This window comes from Amblyomma maculatum, chromosome 3, assembly GCF_055883805.1.
Source record: "Amblyomma maculatum isolate TAMU_Amacu chromosome 3, ASM5588380v1, whole genome shotgun sequence".
NCBI classification, from domain to species: Eukaryota; Metazoa; Arthropoda; class Arachnida; order Ixodida; family Ixodidae; genus Amblyomma; species Amblyomma maculatum.
This window is the reverse complement of record NC_139346.1, coordinates 154,043,346-154,061,234: the sequence shown is the minus strand read 5'-3', so window position 1 is coordinate 154,061,234 and position 17,889 is coordinate 154,043,346. Positions and strand designations below refer to the sequence as shown.

Here is a 17,889-nt window from a genome sequence, read left to right as displayed (position 1 = left end):
CCGAATGCATCGAGAGAAGTCTTAATATAACCTGGATGTACGGATCTGTCATGGCTATGCCAACATTCTAGATCTTCCTGCCGTGCTGTCCCGACCTCAATGACGCATATGAAGCAATAATATCTCCTCATGAAGGATGGATTACGGCTGTTGTAAATTTGCGATGGACAGGTAGTAATACTAACTTCGTTCTTATTTTAAACACAAGTTAGTGCAACTTCTGGCACGTCAAATTTTGTCTCCAGCATCTAATGTTAGAGATTTAACTGTTGTCAATGACAGTCCCAAAAGAGCAGCTGGCTTAATAAGGGGTATATCAGGATTTGCTTTTCTCGAATTACCTCAATATACAGTTCTATGGCTAATACTACGGCGGTAAAATTGCATAGCAAAGAACGACTCAGTAGGACGACGGGCGTCGTCTCTCGGGCGACTATTTTTACCACTTTATTTTATTATTTTATTTTTACACAGGAGGCTAACCAATCTTGACCATGTCCTCGTTTCGTCATGAGTTGGCTTCGTTGGAAGCGAACTGTTCTGTCGGGACAGGCCAATGACGGGGCGCGATGCTCTTGAAAAGTCGAAGGGCAGCGCTCCGCAAAGGGAGGAGGTGCACTAGCTGCGCAGTCCACGAAAGTCAGCGAAAGGCCATTCCCACTCTAACGTTCGTCACCGGGCGTCCCATGGAGCGCGTCTTCAGCCCTGTGGCCCAGGGAGATGTCACTTCCGTACAGCACCAGCCTGTCAACCTTAGGTTCGCCTTGATGTTCCGAGAGTGACGCCATTACGGCGCTAGGGCTAGCCGAGCAGTCGTTGTCCTGGCGCCGTTGCCTTGCTGGTCGGTCACATTGTTCCGGGACGCTATGTAACTTCGCATGTGCTCGTCGTTCCGCTTGGCCCCGCTGTGGTTGGTGGACGAATAGGTCAGGACGCAAGCACATCCCAGGATAGATACGACCAGCCCGGCAACGATCACGTAAAGACCCGCGCAGCCGTTGGGCATCGCTCGAAGTTTCACCAGCGTCTGCATCTCGGCGTCCGAGCTGCCTTTCGTCGCGAAGCCGCCGGGCTAGGGCGTGCCGCCTGGTGATGTCACTGCAGCGAGCTAGGACTGCGGTGGAAGCCCCAGCCACCGCCATCATGAGCGCTTCTTCTTGTTCTTCTTCTTCTTGGCCTCTCGAAACATCGCACATACTCACAAATTTCCGCGGGAAATTATTAGCACCAAGAAGGAATTTGAAAAATGTAGCGATGAAAAACGAGAGATAATTTAAAGTAAAAAAACAAACATAAGGCTTTGGGAAAAAAGATAACGAATAAATTAAAAAGAGTAATCATTGTGCCATTATCTAAGGGCACAACAACAATTCAACCTGCACTTTGGGAAAAAAGATCACGAATAAATTAAAAAGAGAGCATTCCCTAATGAAAAACCAAAAGTTCTACTGGGCAATAACCTCACAAAATCTCACCAAATCGCATAGACTCTCATACCGTGGACATCATTATCATAAAATATTTCGCATAATTTATGATAATATACAAGGAGCTATGAGACCTTATGCATTTATATGCGATTTGTATGTGATTTCTTATGCAAATTGAGTGAGATTGTGTGAGAAAATGTGAGGTTATTGCCTCATACAATTTTATCAGTAGGGTTGTGCCATTATCTAAGGGCATAACAACAATAATTCAACCTATAAGTTGCAATTATGAAATCATGAATCCCACAAATTGAACCCAATGCAAATGTTTTGGTGCTTGCACCGAACGATAGTTACGTGATAGAGGCAAGGGGAGGCCTAACCTGGTGAAATGTACCTCCAGGTAGATCTTTGAAGGTTGACAGGAACATGTCTGTCGTGGCAGGAACATGGCTGTAACGCAACAACCTGGCGTACCGGTACCGACGAATGACGGAGTGCAACAGCGAGTTTTAGTCTCTTGATGCTTTATCGGAACTAACAGCCCCTCGAAAAAGAAAGTGTGACTGGTTTTATGCGGCCATTTAGCAGAACATAGTCCTTGTGACTGTGCCGAGCTGGACGCGGCCTTGTTAAGGGCTGTTGGCGGTGGCACCGCGACCAAACCGGCCGTGCTTGCGATTGGTCGCTTGCTTCGTCACCTGTTATGCTTTTGTCACAATGACGTGAGAGACAAATGAAACGAATGTTTACGAAATGTAGCGCTACTCCGCGGGCATGGTAACACCGTCATTGATGGACGATACCAACTTGTTGCTTCCCTGAGCGCCAACCATGCATGTCCGATGGCAGCCCGCGCGGTAGAACGTTCTGTGTTTTGCACTTATCCAGCTGTGTATACGTATAGTAAGTAACGGAAATACATGTTGGTAGTGAACCAGTGTTTCTGCACGAGAACGTATCCCGTCATGTAAGTGCTTGCCCTGCCTCGGCATTCTAGTTGAGTGTTTTTCTCAGCGTCAAAATGTGAATTAAGCGGTTCAGAGCTGCTTTCACCATTGTGTGGTTGGTGGAAGCAGTAACATGTTCTTCTCCAACAGTGAGCCAGAAATGAGCCCGTAATACCGCTGGTACTTACTCCAATCCATCGTAAGGATTTAAACGCGGAAACTGCAGTTGACTTTGATATACACATTATTGAATACACATTATGGGCACATCTATAGTAGCAGTGACGCCTGTGGCAAGATGGTGGGGTCAGTGGAATTTGGCCTTTCTATACTATTGCAATATGCCCTAGCATAGACGCAATTGATCACTTGTTACTGGAGATTTCTGCATGTATAAAACAAAAGATGCCTATATTAGGAGTATAAAATATAATAATATGCGTTGCAGGCGGGCCGACATGATGCCCCCTTTCGGAAGTAATCGAAAGTTGAAAGCTAGACCGAGGAACCTTGGAAGCACAAATGAGCGACACTCTTGAGCGATTATTTTTAATAAAATGGAATACTCTATATAACAAAAGGGCATGATGTTTGCCGTAATTTCAGATCTTTGCTTCGCTCCACATTTATAGTATCCGCAGGTAAATTTCTCACGCCTCGCGTGTCAGTTGCTTTCAAAACGCCTCGCACATCAATTGTTTTCAACCGCACACTGCATCACTCACGATGGCAGTACAGCTTTTGTTTACAACGTGTAGCTCTTGATATCGGTATTGTCACGCCGAAGCAACGTTATCTCAACTTGTCTGCTCTGTTCAATCAGAGCCCTTCAATACCGCTCTGGTTTAGCTTACACGTTTCTTTGGGTTCGCAGGTAGATTCAGCCCCAGTAGTAGGTCCTTGGTACGCGTATGGTTTTTGGCATTCGATTTGTATTCGTGAATAATTGCGGGGCCCTCTTTGGAAATGTTAAAGTTGCTGCTCTCAACTGCACGCAGCACTTGACGTCAAACTCTCGATGTGTAGCCTTTGCCAATAATAAAGATGCCAGGAGGGTTTGCTTTTAAACATGCATAGCGGGTTGCTTTTAGCTTCTGTTGAAGCAATAACTTTCTTAGCAATGGGGACGATAGTTCTTAACTTCAAATCTCCAAGAGATAAGGTAGGATGGCGATAGTGACAGGCCAAATAGCATGGTTCAAAAGCAAACTCTTTCGGCTTCATATATCTCCAAAGGCTGCAAGCCGGCAGCGCTGTCAATCTAGCGTCACATATTCGTCTTTGAAAACAGTTTATTTCACAAGATCTCATCATGCTGTCTACATACACTCCGTGTCTGTGCAAGACAAATCAATTCATCAAGTGAGCACAACTGCAGTTAATGCATACAATGGAGTTAAAAATACTTTGATTCATCTTGGAATCGATGTAGTCGGCAAGACCTCACTGAAGACGAAAAACACGTGCTCGCTGCTGCTGATCTACGTAGTTAAAAACGACGGCACAAAAGCATACACACCTCACAAAGATCGTTGTCATCGTGGCCGGCGCTCGGCCATTCTTTTCTTCTTTGTACAATATAATAATCTTTTGGCACTATCACAGATCAGAAAGACGAGACACCACAAACAGAATCTCGAGCGATTAGCGCAGCTCTTGTTTTTTTTTTTTTTTCATAACAAGCAACACACCATGCATGCACTCTGATTTCACAACAATAATATGCCTGGCATTGTGCGAGATAAGGGAGTGTATCATATACTTATCGAAAACAAGAGGTGTGCAGATCGTTGGACGTGATGCTGGAATGATGCAAAATGCAACTGTCTCAGAGACCGGAGCAAACCTTGCCTGCTTTCCTGGAGCTTTTTCTTTGGCTCATTCGGATTCTCTCGAAACGCCTTCACTCGGCGAACATTTATCGAATACTTATTCCAGCCAGATTTAATACTCGTCCATCACTGTGCTCCTACAATGTCCTACGATGCTCGTTTAAAGGATGTCACCCTGACCAAGCGAGCCTTACCTGCCACGCAATACCATTAGAGAGCAAACCTGTCATTTCTGTTGCGTTATTAAAACAAAAAAAGCTTATTGCGTAGCCGGTTAAGCGCTGATTGTCGAGTAAAAAGATAGTTGCCGTTCTTTAGAATGTGAGAGAGTCCGAAAGTACGCAGAGAAGTTCAAGCATTGAAATTTTCAAAAACGCACTCTTCAAGCACAGTCTGTAGGAGCTTGCCTCTCACACGGTGTGCCTGCATCTTCCAATAAGAAAAACCGAATTTGAAACTTATCTGCTCGTTGTGCAACGTGCAGGACCTCAGCGACACGCGGCACGCATACTTAGTTGAAAGTGTAACGGACAACGGCATGGAGGGGAGCAAACCATAAATCAATGTCGAAGGTACGACAAGACATGAACGAAAGAACACCACCTCGCATAACTGTGAAGGTGCCGACAAAGGTAGTCTCTCTACTGTCCAATCACGACTGACCTCTCTCGTTACAACAAACGTCCATGTTCGTGTCCGTCTATACAAGAGCGTTCGTATAAAGTGTTCGAAATGAATGAATAAAAAGAAGGTGCATCTGCACAACCTGGCTTTTTGAGCGCTGTCCTTTTAACTGACACATCCAAACAAGCTCCTTCAAAGGTGTCATCTGTAGAAAGGTAAACGCCCTATTTCTTGGAGCGGAACCGTTTTTGTTTTGAACTTGATTAGCGATGACTGTCAGCGCCGTTATTTTCCCGCTCTTACGTACGGGCTAAAGCTATCGCAGGCGTGGTATTTAGAAAGTGCGAAAAGAAGAATGTGTGTTTCAATGAAGGTCTCGGCGTCTGGTCACCACTCTTCACGAAGTGATCGCAAGGAAAAAAAAAGGAACAAACAAAAAGTGTGTAGTACACCCAAGCTTTTTCTCGGTTACGTTTACTTTCAATAAAAAAACGTCTGAGCTAATAAACAGTGCACTGTAATTTGAGTATCAGCGGCGCAACAACATCAACTTGTACCATAACTCGGATAAATTGTCTAAGAGATTCTATAACGGGTCTAAAACACCATGTTCACAGTTCAGCAGAGCCTATCAGGGGTGGCTGGTTACTCAACAAGCAGTATCCGTGTTCTACGGGGCGCTGTAACAACCTCTGAAAGCGGCATGGCTTTGAATACTGGGTAACGGGGGCAGTATTGACGCGAGGTTTTTTTCTTTTTTTCTTTTTTATTAGGAGCAAGTGTTACATGTGCCAGTTCTCACGGTGTTCTTGCGCGTGTCGTATACTAGTTTAAGCGATAGGACACAGACTTCACTTTCTATAGCGATATGAATCTAAGCTGTCGATCCACAGCGATCAGCGCTTGCTGCGACAGCAGCTTCAGGGAGATAGCGGATGTGATTACGCACACACAAATATATATATATATATATAGGCGTCCCAAGCTCGTATGAAAGCATCCGCTTTTGGAACATACATTCTCCGTGGAGGTAAGTGACGGACGCGCATTAGACGTGCTGTTCACACTGAAGGCAGGAGTTATATATGCGAGCGAGTGATTAAATCCTTAAAGCGCTTCAAGTGTAAGGCCTAAACGAAGAGCACAACCACATGGACCACGTGCTGTGGCAGAAGAAAGCACATGAGTTAGCAGTGCGTGAAAGTAGTTATCAGCAATATACATGTTATGTGCAGACGTATACAGCTCATCTTAGGTAGCTGCATTCTTTACTGACACCACGATGCTTTCTCGGGCGTGAAGTGTATATGAAATACAGATATGTTTTTAGTTGTTGCAGGGAACGAAGAGTAGGCGCAAAGCGGGGTTGGAAGACGAATAAGGGAGCGGAGGGTACATACGTCCTTGTACAGTCTTCGAGGTCACTTTCGAAAGAGGGATGTCGATCAAACGCGCACTCACTGGAAAACCTACACTGAAAGCGCCGGGCCGGCCGTTTGATGACAAGAGAAAGTTCACGCACGCCAGTGAGTATAAGTTTAACCCGTCCTCCTAGTGAATGACCACATCTCTCCAACGCCGCAGTTGGACCTGCAGCGCAATATTTTGCCACAACACTCCGTCGGATACGGGCGAATTGCAAAGGCCTTATAGACTGCGTGGTGCTAGATTGCGCAGTTGTCACACCGTCAGCCCCAAGGCGTCTTTGCTGGGCTCTGTAGGGGCTTTGCGAGTTTGGTCACTGTTAATGATTGAAGTCTTGATGACTGAGCAATGAAGTGACATCCCGAGTAGCAACGGTGACCTTCGCGGACCGTCCCCGAACGGTTTCAGGAATCAGCTAGTGTCGTGGCTGTGGTATATGAACAAAGTGATTTGCTTTCTTCCAGTATTTTGACGATGGCAGCTGGTTTTTGTTTTGTACCCTGATACAAACTGAGCGTGTCTTCATCAATGGCATGGCACTCCCGTCGCTTGTCTGAAAACTAGTGCTTCACGTTGGTAGTGACCTTATAGGCCTAGAAATGACAGAGAACGTACTGTGACAAGGTCTAGCTTGAGTACCGTAATCACATCTTTATGGTGGCTAAATTTTATATTACGCTAGTGTTCTGAGGATGTATGTAAGGAGGGCGGAGCGAATGGTTATGTATTAAGTAATGAGATCAGACAATAACTGCTGTGGTTGCGACAGCCATACCACAGGCGCCTGCCTTTTGATGTTAAACTTTTCACTAAGCTTCTTAAAAAAAAGCATCTTATTTTTGCAGGCTTTCATGTTTAGAATCAACATGTCGACGACACAAAGTTCTGTATGTGCAGAAACATGCAAGGGGGCTTTCTTGGAAGTATATGCAATCGTGCTCTCTGCGCAGATATACGTTGTCTATGCTTCTCCGTCGTAACCGATACGTCCTGTAAGCGTACTCCTACTGCGCGATGCTTGCAAGGTTTTCAGACATGCAGCGAACATCGCCTGCCGCGAAAACTGTTGTACTGATGCCAGTTTTGACACTATAGCGGTCGGACGTAGTACGCGCCTGCAACGAATCTGAATGAGGATTCCATGTTTGTGTTATGTGATGCTGCTGTTTTGGACTTTGAACTTAAAGAGTGCGTGGGGAGACTTTTGAGTCCCTAGGAACTCGAGGGAGAAACTGCCAGACACACGCCTCTCCCACCCTGTTAACTCCTACACCTCTAACCCTTTTCCTATCCCCGTCTACACGCTAAACCGAACAAATTCTGTGTCCGTGCAGCCTCAAGCTCGTGCAGATTGTCATCCGAAGTCAATTAAGGTCTGGTGTTGTTAAGTAACTCTCTAAACAAGGTTCAATAAATATCATATAAGCGCGTGTTTTTAAACTTTTTTTTCCATCTTATCTTATTTGAAATCGCTAGCAATGTACAATTGAAACAGCCAACAATGGTGAGTAAAGAGGGGTGGACGTTGTTGGATAAAGGGGGTAGCCTGTGAGAGGGAAGGTTTGAAAATACTTTCTGGCGAAGAGGAGAAAGATACCATGCTGTTGTCGTTCTGCGGAATCTTTTCGGCATTTCGCCTAGCTAAGTGAGGTTAACATAACATCGGATATCTACCATAACTCATTAGGTGAGACGCTTGAGCTACCTCAGCGGTTTTTTACAAAGAAGCAATGCTGTACGTTTAGAGTTTCTTGTCATTTCTTCGCGTTTTGTCACTTTTGCAGAGATTGACGTTGACGCAGATGTCAAGTAGAGCTTGCAGTAAGGATCTTCCTTGACATCGCGGTTTCCCGCCATTCTCAGAAGTCATTCGTACAGCGCGGTTTGTAATGTGGGGGAGCTGCATGCCATGTGGACGTCGCTATTTGGCAGCTGTTCGTAAGTGTCGGTGCTTTTTACACCGATATCAGAGTGGCACCAATAAAGACAACTTGCAAGACACAGCTGCGTTGTGGAAAAAAGGGGCATCCCTCTGGCCAACATCCCTCTGCTACACGAATATAGTGATCCATGAAGCATGTCTGAAGCTGAAGCTTTTAAAGGAGAGAAGATGAGTACGACAGAACTCTCCTGGTAAGACGACGGCAACAGTGGTAGTCGTTACAAAAAGGCCATGGGTATAATTCCGCCTGTTCGAATTACCTCTGAATTTGTTACTTCGGAGATCGGAAGAAGCGAAGGGCGGATCATGCCGCTGCTATCTCTTGTTATTCGGGACGGACGGATTTGCGAGGCTTTGCGGCCATACCTCCATGACGTCACTACCCGAAGGCTTTGGCATAAACAATGCAACTCCCAGGGACGCAGGAACGCCTGTCTGTCTGGTTCTTCACTTTATTCCATCCGGCTTTTGAAGCTGGTGTGCGAATATTACGCAGAACCGGCTCTGCCGACGACCAGTTTGACCCATTGGAGTTGCCATGTAGCGTACGACGGGACCCAAGACTATGATCTCGATATATGGACATACAATGAGTTGTCAGCGCTTGTTTATCTCCATTCACTATATCTCTCTGCCGCTTGGGTAGGTGGTTATGGCTAGCCAAAGTCCCTGCCTCTTCTTTCACCTGTCTTGCTCTATGCGCGCGAAAGGCTTGCGTTCGATCTGAATTTAAAGGAAAACAAATTATACCCCCCCCCCCCCCCCCCCTCTCCGCATTGCACTGCGTACACAACCGTTCAGTGATAGACACTCCGGCTGAAATTTACTCGACGAGAGGGCTGCGTTTTGAGTTCAGAATATGGGCGGACTCCGAGCTAGAACCGAAAAGCATCAGTAAAACAGTCAAACGAGAGCGAGAGAGAGAGAGAGAGAGAAAACGCAGTAACTCTTGCCATAAACAACGGCTTGAACGCGAACCGAATAACGGAGAGCTCGTGTCCCATAATCATGAGCCTTCGGAAACTGTCTGATTATACAGGCCGCCGGCGATGGAGGAGAACTCGCGAACCATAGCGCGCACAGTGAAGGGAAAGAGAGAGAGATATGGAGGAACGTTGACGTCGTATAGAGCGTTGACATTCGGATACACAGCTGCATTAGAGAAGAAGACAAGGTCCTTTCAGACAAGACGTTCCTTATGTAGATTGAAATTGAAGTTACCCGCCTCCTCGGCGGAGTTGAATGTACGCATGCCATAGATCAAACGCAGGTTTATAAGGGTTAGCGAATGGTGCGAGGCGGTGGAAGAGGCTGAATGAAGGGGAGGAGGAAAGCGGAGGAAGTTCAGAAAAGCAGCAATATCGCCCGAGGAAATGAGCAAAGAAAGAAAAGATTGGAAGCCTTAAGACAATGGGTGGCGGATGTAACGGCAGCGGTAGAATGAATTGTTCCTGCCCTGCCGCTTCCACCCTTAAAAAAAAAAAGAAAATAGGTTTCGAAGAAGAGCGTGACCTTTTTCTGTCCGGCCTTGGGAAAAAACTACTGAAAAAAAAAAAAAAAAAAAACTACTGAAAGAAATTGGAAATTCATGCGTCAGGCGAATCCTCTACCGGCTCCAAGACGATATGTCACGTTCAGTGAAGTCGATACAAAAATTAAACAAAGAGAAGACAAAGGAGGAGGAGGATAAAAAAGAGAGGACAAAGGAGGAGGAGGAGGAGGAGGAGGAGGAGGAGGAGGAGGAGGAGATGAGGATACGTTTCACGAAGTATAGTCCTCCGGGCGCCACGAGGAATGGAACTCGGCGTGCTTGGAATCGCTTCAACGCGAAATCGACCCGCGGGCGGGCTGCCGTTACCGTACAGCCGTGTCCCCTTCCCCATATCGGACGCTCACGGGTTCGTTCAGACCACGCCGGTGTTTTTTCTGCCAGATCGTTCCTATGGGATCAGCCCAGCAGCAGAGGAATCGGGCCATATAGCAAGCGAGCGGTCAGCTGGAGGGACCAATCGTATAGCAGATCTCATTTTTGTTCCTTCCTTTTTGTAGGGTGCACGACGTGCGCGAATCTCTTGCGCAAAATGTCGGTTCTCCCCGCGGGCGACGTCCCTACCTTTTATGCGGGGGCGCGAAAGAGACCGCAGCGAAAAAGGCGTGTGGCGTCCTACTTTGCTCCCTTTCCTGTTTTTTGAATTTTCGAAAGTTTCGTTCAACATACGGATTTATGTTTCGCGTAATTGCAAATCGAGATAGTGAAGGTATTCAGGACAAAAACAGACTAGGCCGAATGGCTATCGTTTGAAAAGTGGACGAAAGCAAAAAAATTATTCCAGTTTCTTGTCTGCTTCTTGCGTTTCTTTGGCTTTGTAAGAGTCTAAGAACGCGGTTTTAATCAAAGGCGACAGCGTGTGCCCCATATAGTATACCCGGGAGCCTTGACACGAAGAAAATCACCACACATTCCCCGTTCCCTTTATAATTCGCATTCTCTTCCTTTGCAGCAAGTGTTCGAAGGAATTTCATCGCCGTTACCCAGTAACCGAGCGCGAACATCGGGTGCTTTGTCACAGGAATCGATTTCGTAACTTTCCAAGCAATTGTCACTTTTTTTACACAGAAAGATTTGGGTCTCTGCTGCAGAGACTAGTTCGAAATTTGGTTCGCGATCGCAACGTGATAATGCCGAGAAGGGGCGAATGTAATTTTCTCGGCCTGTTTTGAGGGAGGTGTTGTTGATTCAGGTGCCGACTTTAGCGGCTGCTGCGGCTTTACCACCGGAAGCAATTTGGCGAGTGAACCGCTATGCCGCTTTGAACGACGGAGAAAGTGGGAAATTCCTCTGAGAGTTTTCTCCGCGCTTACTGTTGTGAATGCGTTCGGCGCGCAACGCAATCTTTTCAGCTATGGCGAAACATACCTTTGCTACATTTATTCCCTCTTGCGACGTGCCAACGTAAACACTGTGCGCGTGAATTCGCCTTATTCGACTGCCCAATAATTCTAAGCAGCTTAAGAACGTCTTGTTTCGCTTAGGTGATTAAAATGACCGACTAAAGTATTCGTCAGTTTTCGCACTATGTAATTGTTTTCAAACTTTCTACCGTTCACATCACTGCGGTGTCCAAAGGCGCATCCACGGCCTAGAGTTCTAGTGGCAAAATCTCGTGAAACTGTGGTTAACATCGCGAAAACATCTCCAGTGCATAAGTTCGCAGTGTTCGCCCTGGAAAACAGCTTTTTCTTTGCACGACTGCACTTTGCCTATTTTATGGTTTCACGATTTGCTACCGACATGAAGTAAATGGTTGTTATGTTATGCTAAAAACTAAACACAAAAAAATCATACACAGGCCAAATCGGCAGTTCTAGCTCATCCTTCGCACTCTTATTGATGTGTCCAGATGCAGGTGTCAATGGTCAAAATCTTATAATTAAGTTGTGTTAAAGGTCTCTACTCTCTGCAAATGATGTCAGAATTTCGTTAAGTCGAACGAAGTGGGTATTGGCGGTGTCTTGTGTAGCCCTGCGCGATAAAGAGGTGATGTACTCGATTTGAGGGTAGGGTATAGATCGTCACAGGCAGCAAGCGCCATCTGTAGGCCAACTGGAATAAGATCAGCGCAGATGATACCTGGAAGAAATCCGCCTTTTTCAGAAAGCCGCTGTGCACATGCGCGCCTCTCCCCTGGTTGAAAACAAACCACCAACCCCAGCTGCGCATGCGCAGTTTTTTGGCCTCCGCAATCGCCGGAGCAGTGACTGATCTCGGAGGCCATGTGTAGTTAATATACGTGACATGCGCATGCGATAGATGGCGATAGCAGTCAAGAACACACACCGTTTTCAACCACTCCCAGAGGGCACCACATTTTGTGAAAAAGCCGGATTGTGACTCACAAGACAGGGCTAACAACCAGTTTTAAGTTCCCGACTCTGCGAAGTCTTCATTAATGTTTTTGATATATCAGTCATTACGAGATCATGTTTCTTTTAATTCGTTTCATAGGAAATCCCTAGAGCAGATTATAGCTCGAGCAAGCTAGTAATTATAATCAACATTCACCAGCGCTTGGACATGCGGCTGCGCCCTGGTGGAGGACGCGGGTGCTGCTGTGGCCCACGGTTCGAGCGTCGGGCCAGGACGAATATTTCTCAGACTGCCTTTGAAAGCTGTCCCCTGTAGCTGTACGACTATGCTCAGGTGGGCGCTAGTGGTAGTTAGTTATTCGCCAGTTTCCGACTGCGCTTTCGTTGGATGAAATTTTTCACCAGACAAGTCTTTCGCCACAAACATTGTCCCGCATCTGCGGAAAAAGGGTCACTGCACTTCTGTCCCCGAAAAGACGTGTCCCGCACCTGCGCCCCTATTTTTCAACGGCACTGTTTGTCTCGTAACTTTAACGACCTGTCAGCGTGTCAGGGACACTAGAGCGGGTTGTCACACCGAGAACGCGCACTGAGAAAACGGCGGCAGCTGTGCATCGAGGACGGCCACGGCGGACGGACGGCGCTGTCGCGACTGGGAAGAATGGGAACAAGAGGCTGACCTCCTTTCCCTCTTCATCCCCCACGCTTTTCGTGGTTATTGCTGGTCAGAGGCAGTCGTGAACGTCACTCGCTTCTCTTTCTTCCCTTTCTGGAGCGGCATCTGGGGATGTCCAAGCAACGGTCGCGGAGACGATTTTTCAGAGGACGATTTCACAAGCAGGCTGGACGCTCTAGCTCCCATCCCGTAACGCTGTAGGCCGGCTTGTTTCGTGCTCTGCGCGAAGAGAGAAACAGACAGAAAAGGTGTACGTGTTTAGTGGGGCAGCGGATCATCTGTTCACAAACAATTTCTTCTGTCAAATAAAACAACTTAGTCTAGTATGACGGCAGTCGAGTAATAAGTGCTGTACCAAGAACTATAGTGCTTAAGTTTGATGTGTATAGTCACATGCCAACGGCTGCTGGGTTGGCTTTGTGTGTAAAATAAAGATAGAATGGGGAAATTGTGCAGCCATACGCGAGTTTAGAAACATTCCTTAGCCCTGTGCTGTCTCTCACAGGGATCTTGAATGCGCGTCGGTATTTTTGCCCTGTTCGCAAAAAGTCGAAGAGCGTGAACATTGACTAGCACGTAATTCTATAGACTAGCTCTGTAGTTTAATTCAGGGCGGAAAATAATGCGTCAGTCTGTTCGATAAAATGGAGAAAGTATGGCCCAGTTACGTCCCATCAGAAAATGACTGTCTCCAAGGTCGTCCACGCGGACGTGTACCGTCAGTGCTATGCTGGGGAAATCCAAAACACTAATACTTTCCCTGTCGAGCTGTATAATTGTTTGCTCAGAGCACTGTACTGAAATAAAGTTCAAAGTTTGGACGGTCAAGTGTTTAGGGGAATCCCCCAAGGTGGAGTAGATTTGTAACAAAGGAGTAATTGACATCCATTCCCAGACCAGGACGAATTTTTCTTTAACTACGAAGTTTCTGAGAAAGTTCTACAGCTTTCTTTTGTAGCAGTATGGCTACGCTTAGGTGAATGTTAATGAGTAATTACTCCTTTAATATAAAGTTTGGACGGTTCTTTGGACCAGACAGGTCCATGGTTTACTATCTTCGGTGTGAAAATTTCGCGCTTACACCAAGAAAGAGAAGACCGTATAGGCATAATTGATGGCAGTGTTGTTAAATTGTAAAATATAGTCCAAACTACTCATGTCTGCAGCTATCCGAACCGCACTTTCATGGAATCGTATCTTTGTAAAACGCATCGAATGTAGATGACAATTGGTCACGAGCCTGTATCACAAAAGAATACAAATTGTTTCGCCAAACAAGAAATGTAGCTCAGAATCCTTACGGTGACCACAGATATGTAATGCACGCCCCAGGAGTTTTCTGGTTGTTCTGCGTACTGACCATTCGTGTTGATGGTAGCTGGTCCTTATCAGTGTTGGATGAAGACAGTGTCCAGCTCGGCCAGCCTCCGCTGGCTGCCCGGGTGGTTCCGATGCGACGGCACGATGTGTGACACGATGCTGTGCGGCTGCAGCGCCAGGGGCTGCAGCGAGATCTTGGGCGACGGTTGCCGCGGAGATCCCACCGCGGGCGCCGAAGGCAGCGGTATTTCCGAAGCGGCCGTCGAGCTGTGGATGCCGTACAGCAGGTACAGGGCCACGCCTGCGGTGGAGAGGGGTTGGAGGGTGTATAGAGAGCAGAGGAATCAACAGCGGAATGTTAGAGAAAGATATCCTAGCCGATCCTTAGTGGGAGTGATCCTGCGTAAAATATTTCGGAATTGACGCTACGTCACGAGACGGGAAAAGTGAGCGAAATTTTTGTGACGAAATACTCAGTGTTCTGAAGCAGCAGTTCACACTTCGTGCTCATTTCGTTTCTCGACATGCGTATGAACACGTCTTGTAATGCGAAGGCAAGTAACCGACGGCCCATAAGGGTCACAGAGTGGATTTCAAAGGAAGGCAGGCGTAGCAGTGGTGGCAGAAAGCTAGGTGGGTGGATGAGTTTAAGAAGTTTGTGGGGATCAGATGGATGCACTTGGCACATCATCATCATCATCATCATCATCAGCCTGATTATACCCACTGCAGGGCGAAGGCCTCTCCCATATCTCTCCACTTAACCCGGTTCTGTGCTAGCTGCATCCACTTGACCCCTGCGAACTTCTTAATCTCATCCGCCCACCTAACTTTCTGCCGCCCCCTGCTACGCTTTCCTTCCCTTGGAATCCAGTTTGTTACCCTCAGCGACCATCGGTTATCCTCTCTTCGCACTACATGTCCTGCCCATGTCCATTTCTTCTTCTTAATTTCCACTAGAATGTCGTTAACTTGAGTTATTTCTCTGACCCACTCTGCACGCTTTCTATCTCTTAATGTTACCCCTACCATTTTTCGTTCCATAGCCCTCTGGGTTGTCCTCAACTTAAGTAGAACTCTCTTGGTTAGCCTCCACGTTTCAGCCCCATAGGTGAGTACAGGCAAGATGCAACTGTTGTATACTTTCCTCTTGAGCGATACCGGTAAGCTGCTAGTCATAATCTGCGAGTGCTTGCCAAATGCGCTCCATCCCAATCTTATTCTTCTTGTTATTTCCTTTTCATGATCCGGATCTGCGGTTACTACCTGTCCTAAGTAGATATATTCGCCTACTACTTCCAGTATTTCGCTACCTAATGTAAACTCCTGTTCCTTCCCGAGGCTGTTGAACATTACCTTAGTCTTCTGCATATTGATTTTCAAGCCTACCTTTCTACTTTTCCTGTCTAGGTCATCAATCATTATTTGCAGTTCATCTCCCGAGTTGCTTAGCAAGGCAATGTCATCAGCAAATCGCAGATTACTGAGGTATTCTCCATCTACCCTTATCCCTAACTGCTCCCATTCCAAGTCTCTGAATACTTCCTCTAAACAAGCTGTGAATAGTACTGGGGAGATTGTGTCTCCTTGCCTAACACCTTTCTTTATGGGAATTTTGTTGCTTTCTTTATGTAGAACTATGGTTGCTGTGCAGCCACTATATATATCTTCCAGCACTTTCACGTACGGCTCGTCTACCCCCTGATTTCGCAATGCCTGCATCACCGCCGAGGTTTCAACTGAGTCAAATGCTTTTTCGTAATCAATGAATGCTATGTATAAGGGCTGGTTATATTCCGAGCATTTTTCTATCACCTGATTGATGGTATGGATATGATCGATAGTAGAGTACCGTTTCCGAAACCCTGCTTGATCCTTTGCTTGATTGCAGTCTAAGGTTGTCCTGATTCTATTAGCGATTACCTTAGTAAATACCTTATACGTAACAGACAGTAAGCTGATTGGTCTGTAATTTTTAAGGTCCTTAGAGTCCCCTTTCTTGTGAATGAGGATAATGTTTGCATTCTTCCATGCTTCCGGTACCGTCGATGACACCAGGCACTGCGTATACAGGGTGGCCAGTTTTTCTAGCACGATATCCCCCCCGTCCTTCAGCAAATCTGTAGTTATCTGATCCTCTCCAGCTGATTTCCCCCTTTTCATAGTTTCTAGTGCTTTCTTGACCTCGTCCTTCGTCACTGGTGGAACGTCTGACTGTTTTTCCCTACCGCCAATCTCATTACGGTCCTGACTACTTTGGCTACTGTAGAGATCTGTATAGAACTCCTCGGCTACTTTGACTATCTTGTCCATATTAGTGATGACGTTGCCCGCCTTGTCCCTTATCGCATACATCTGGTTTTTGCCTATGCCCAATTTCTTCTTTACCGCTTTAAGGCTTCCCCCGTTCTTTACAGCATGCTCAATTTTCTCCATGTTATACTTCCTTATATCGGCCACCTTGCGCTTATTGATTATCTTTGATATCTCGGCCAATTCGATCTGGTCTGTTGGATTGGAAGCTTTCATACTCTGCCGTTTCTTAATCAAATCTTTCGTCTCCTTAGACAGCTTACCGGTATCCTCTCTAACTATCCTACCGCCTACTTCTACCGCGCACTCAGTAATGATATCTCTGAAATTATTGTTCCTTGCCTCTAGGGTAATGTCGCCATCCTCAGTTAGAGCTGAATACCTATTCTGTAGCGAGATCCTGAATTCTTCTGCCCTCCCCCTCACCGCTAATTCGTTGATGGGTTTCTTTCTTACTAATCTATTGCGTTCCTTCTTCAGATTTAGGTTAATTCGGGACCTCACCATCCTGTGGTCACTACATTGAACTTTCCCGATTACCTCTACATCCTGCACAATGGCGGGGGTTGAACACATTATGAAGTCGATTTCATTTTTAGTCTCTCCATTAGGACTTTTCCATGTCCATTTTCGGTTCTTCCTTTTGCTGAAGAAGGTATTCATGATTCGTAAGTTATTGCGCTCTGCAAACTCAACTAGTAACTCCCCTCTGCTATTCCTAGAACTAATGCCATAGTCACCTACTGCCTTGTCTCCTGCCTGTTTTTTCCCTACCTTGGCATTGAAGTCGCCCATTAGTACAGTATACTGCGTCTTTACTTTTCGCATTGCCGATTCTACATCTTCATAGAAGCTTTCAACTGCTTGGTCATCATAACTACATGTAGGTGCATAGGCCTGTACAACCTTCAGTTTATACCGTTTATTAAGTCTAATTACGATGCCTGCAACCCTCTCATTAATACTATAGAATTCATCTATATTACCCGCTATATGCTTATTGACAAGGAAACCTACTCCTAGTTGTCGCCTTTCTGGTAAACCTCGATAACACAGTACATGCCCATCCTTCAGTACAGTATATGCCTCATTCGGCCTCCTAACCTCACTAAGCCCTATGACATCCCATTTCATGCCCTCTAGTTCCTCTAACAGCACTGCTAAACTAGCTTCACTAGCTAGAGTTCTAGCATTAAACGTTGCCAGGGTTAGTTTCCAATGGCGGCCTGTCCAGCGGAGCCAGGCTTTCTTAGCACCCCCTGCTGCGTCACAGGTCTGACCGCCGCCGTGGTCAGTTGTTCCGCAGCCGCTGGTGACTGAGGGCCGGGGTTTTATGGAGCTTATCATAGGAGGTTGTGGCCAATTACTGCACCAGGGTGGCCAACTCCTGTTCTGGTGAGGGAGTGCGTTGCCGGAGGTGTTCACCGGCATCAGGTCGCACCCCAAACCTGTATATGCAATTCCATCGACACGCGGATTTTTTTTTTTTTTTTCATCCGGTGGAGAATTG

At 46.4% G+C, this 17,889-nt stretch overlaps 1 protein-coding gene across 1 annotated transcript in view; it reads right to left on the bottom strand.

Annotated features, from left to right (window-relative positions):
- Positions 1-8,742: 8,742 nt before the first annotated feature.
- The window catches only part of LOC146196520 (cationic amino acid transporter 2-like), a 98,787-nt gene continuing 89,640 nt past the window's right edge, over positions 8,743-17,889 (bottom strand). Inside the window, exons 5-6 of the mRNA XM_084598272.1 lie at positions 14,107-14,367; positions 8,743-12,965 (exon numbers count right to left, since the gene is read on the bottom strand). Coding sequence (XP_084454398.1) covers positions 14,135-14,367 — 233 coding nt within the window. The 3' untranslated portion in view covers positions 8,743-12,965; positions 14,107-14,134. The remainder of the gene's footprint in view (positions 12,966-14,106; positions 14,368-17,889) is intronic.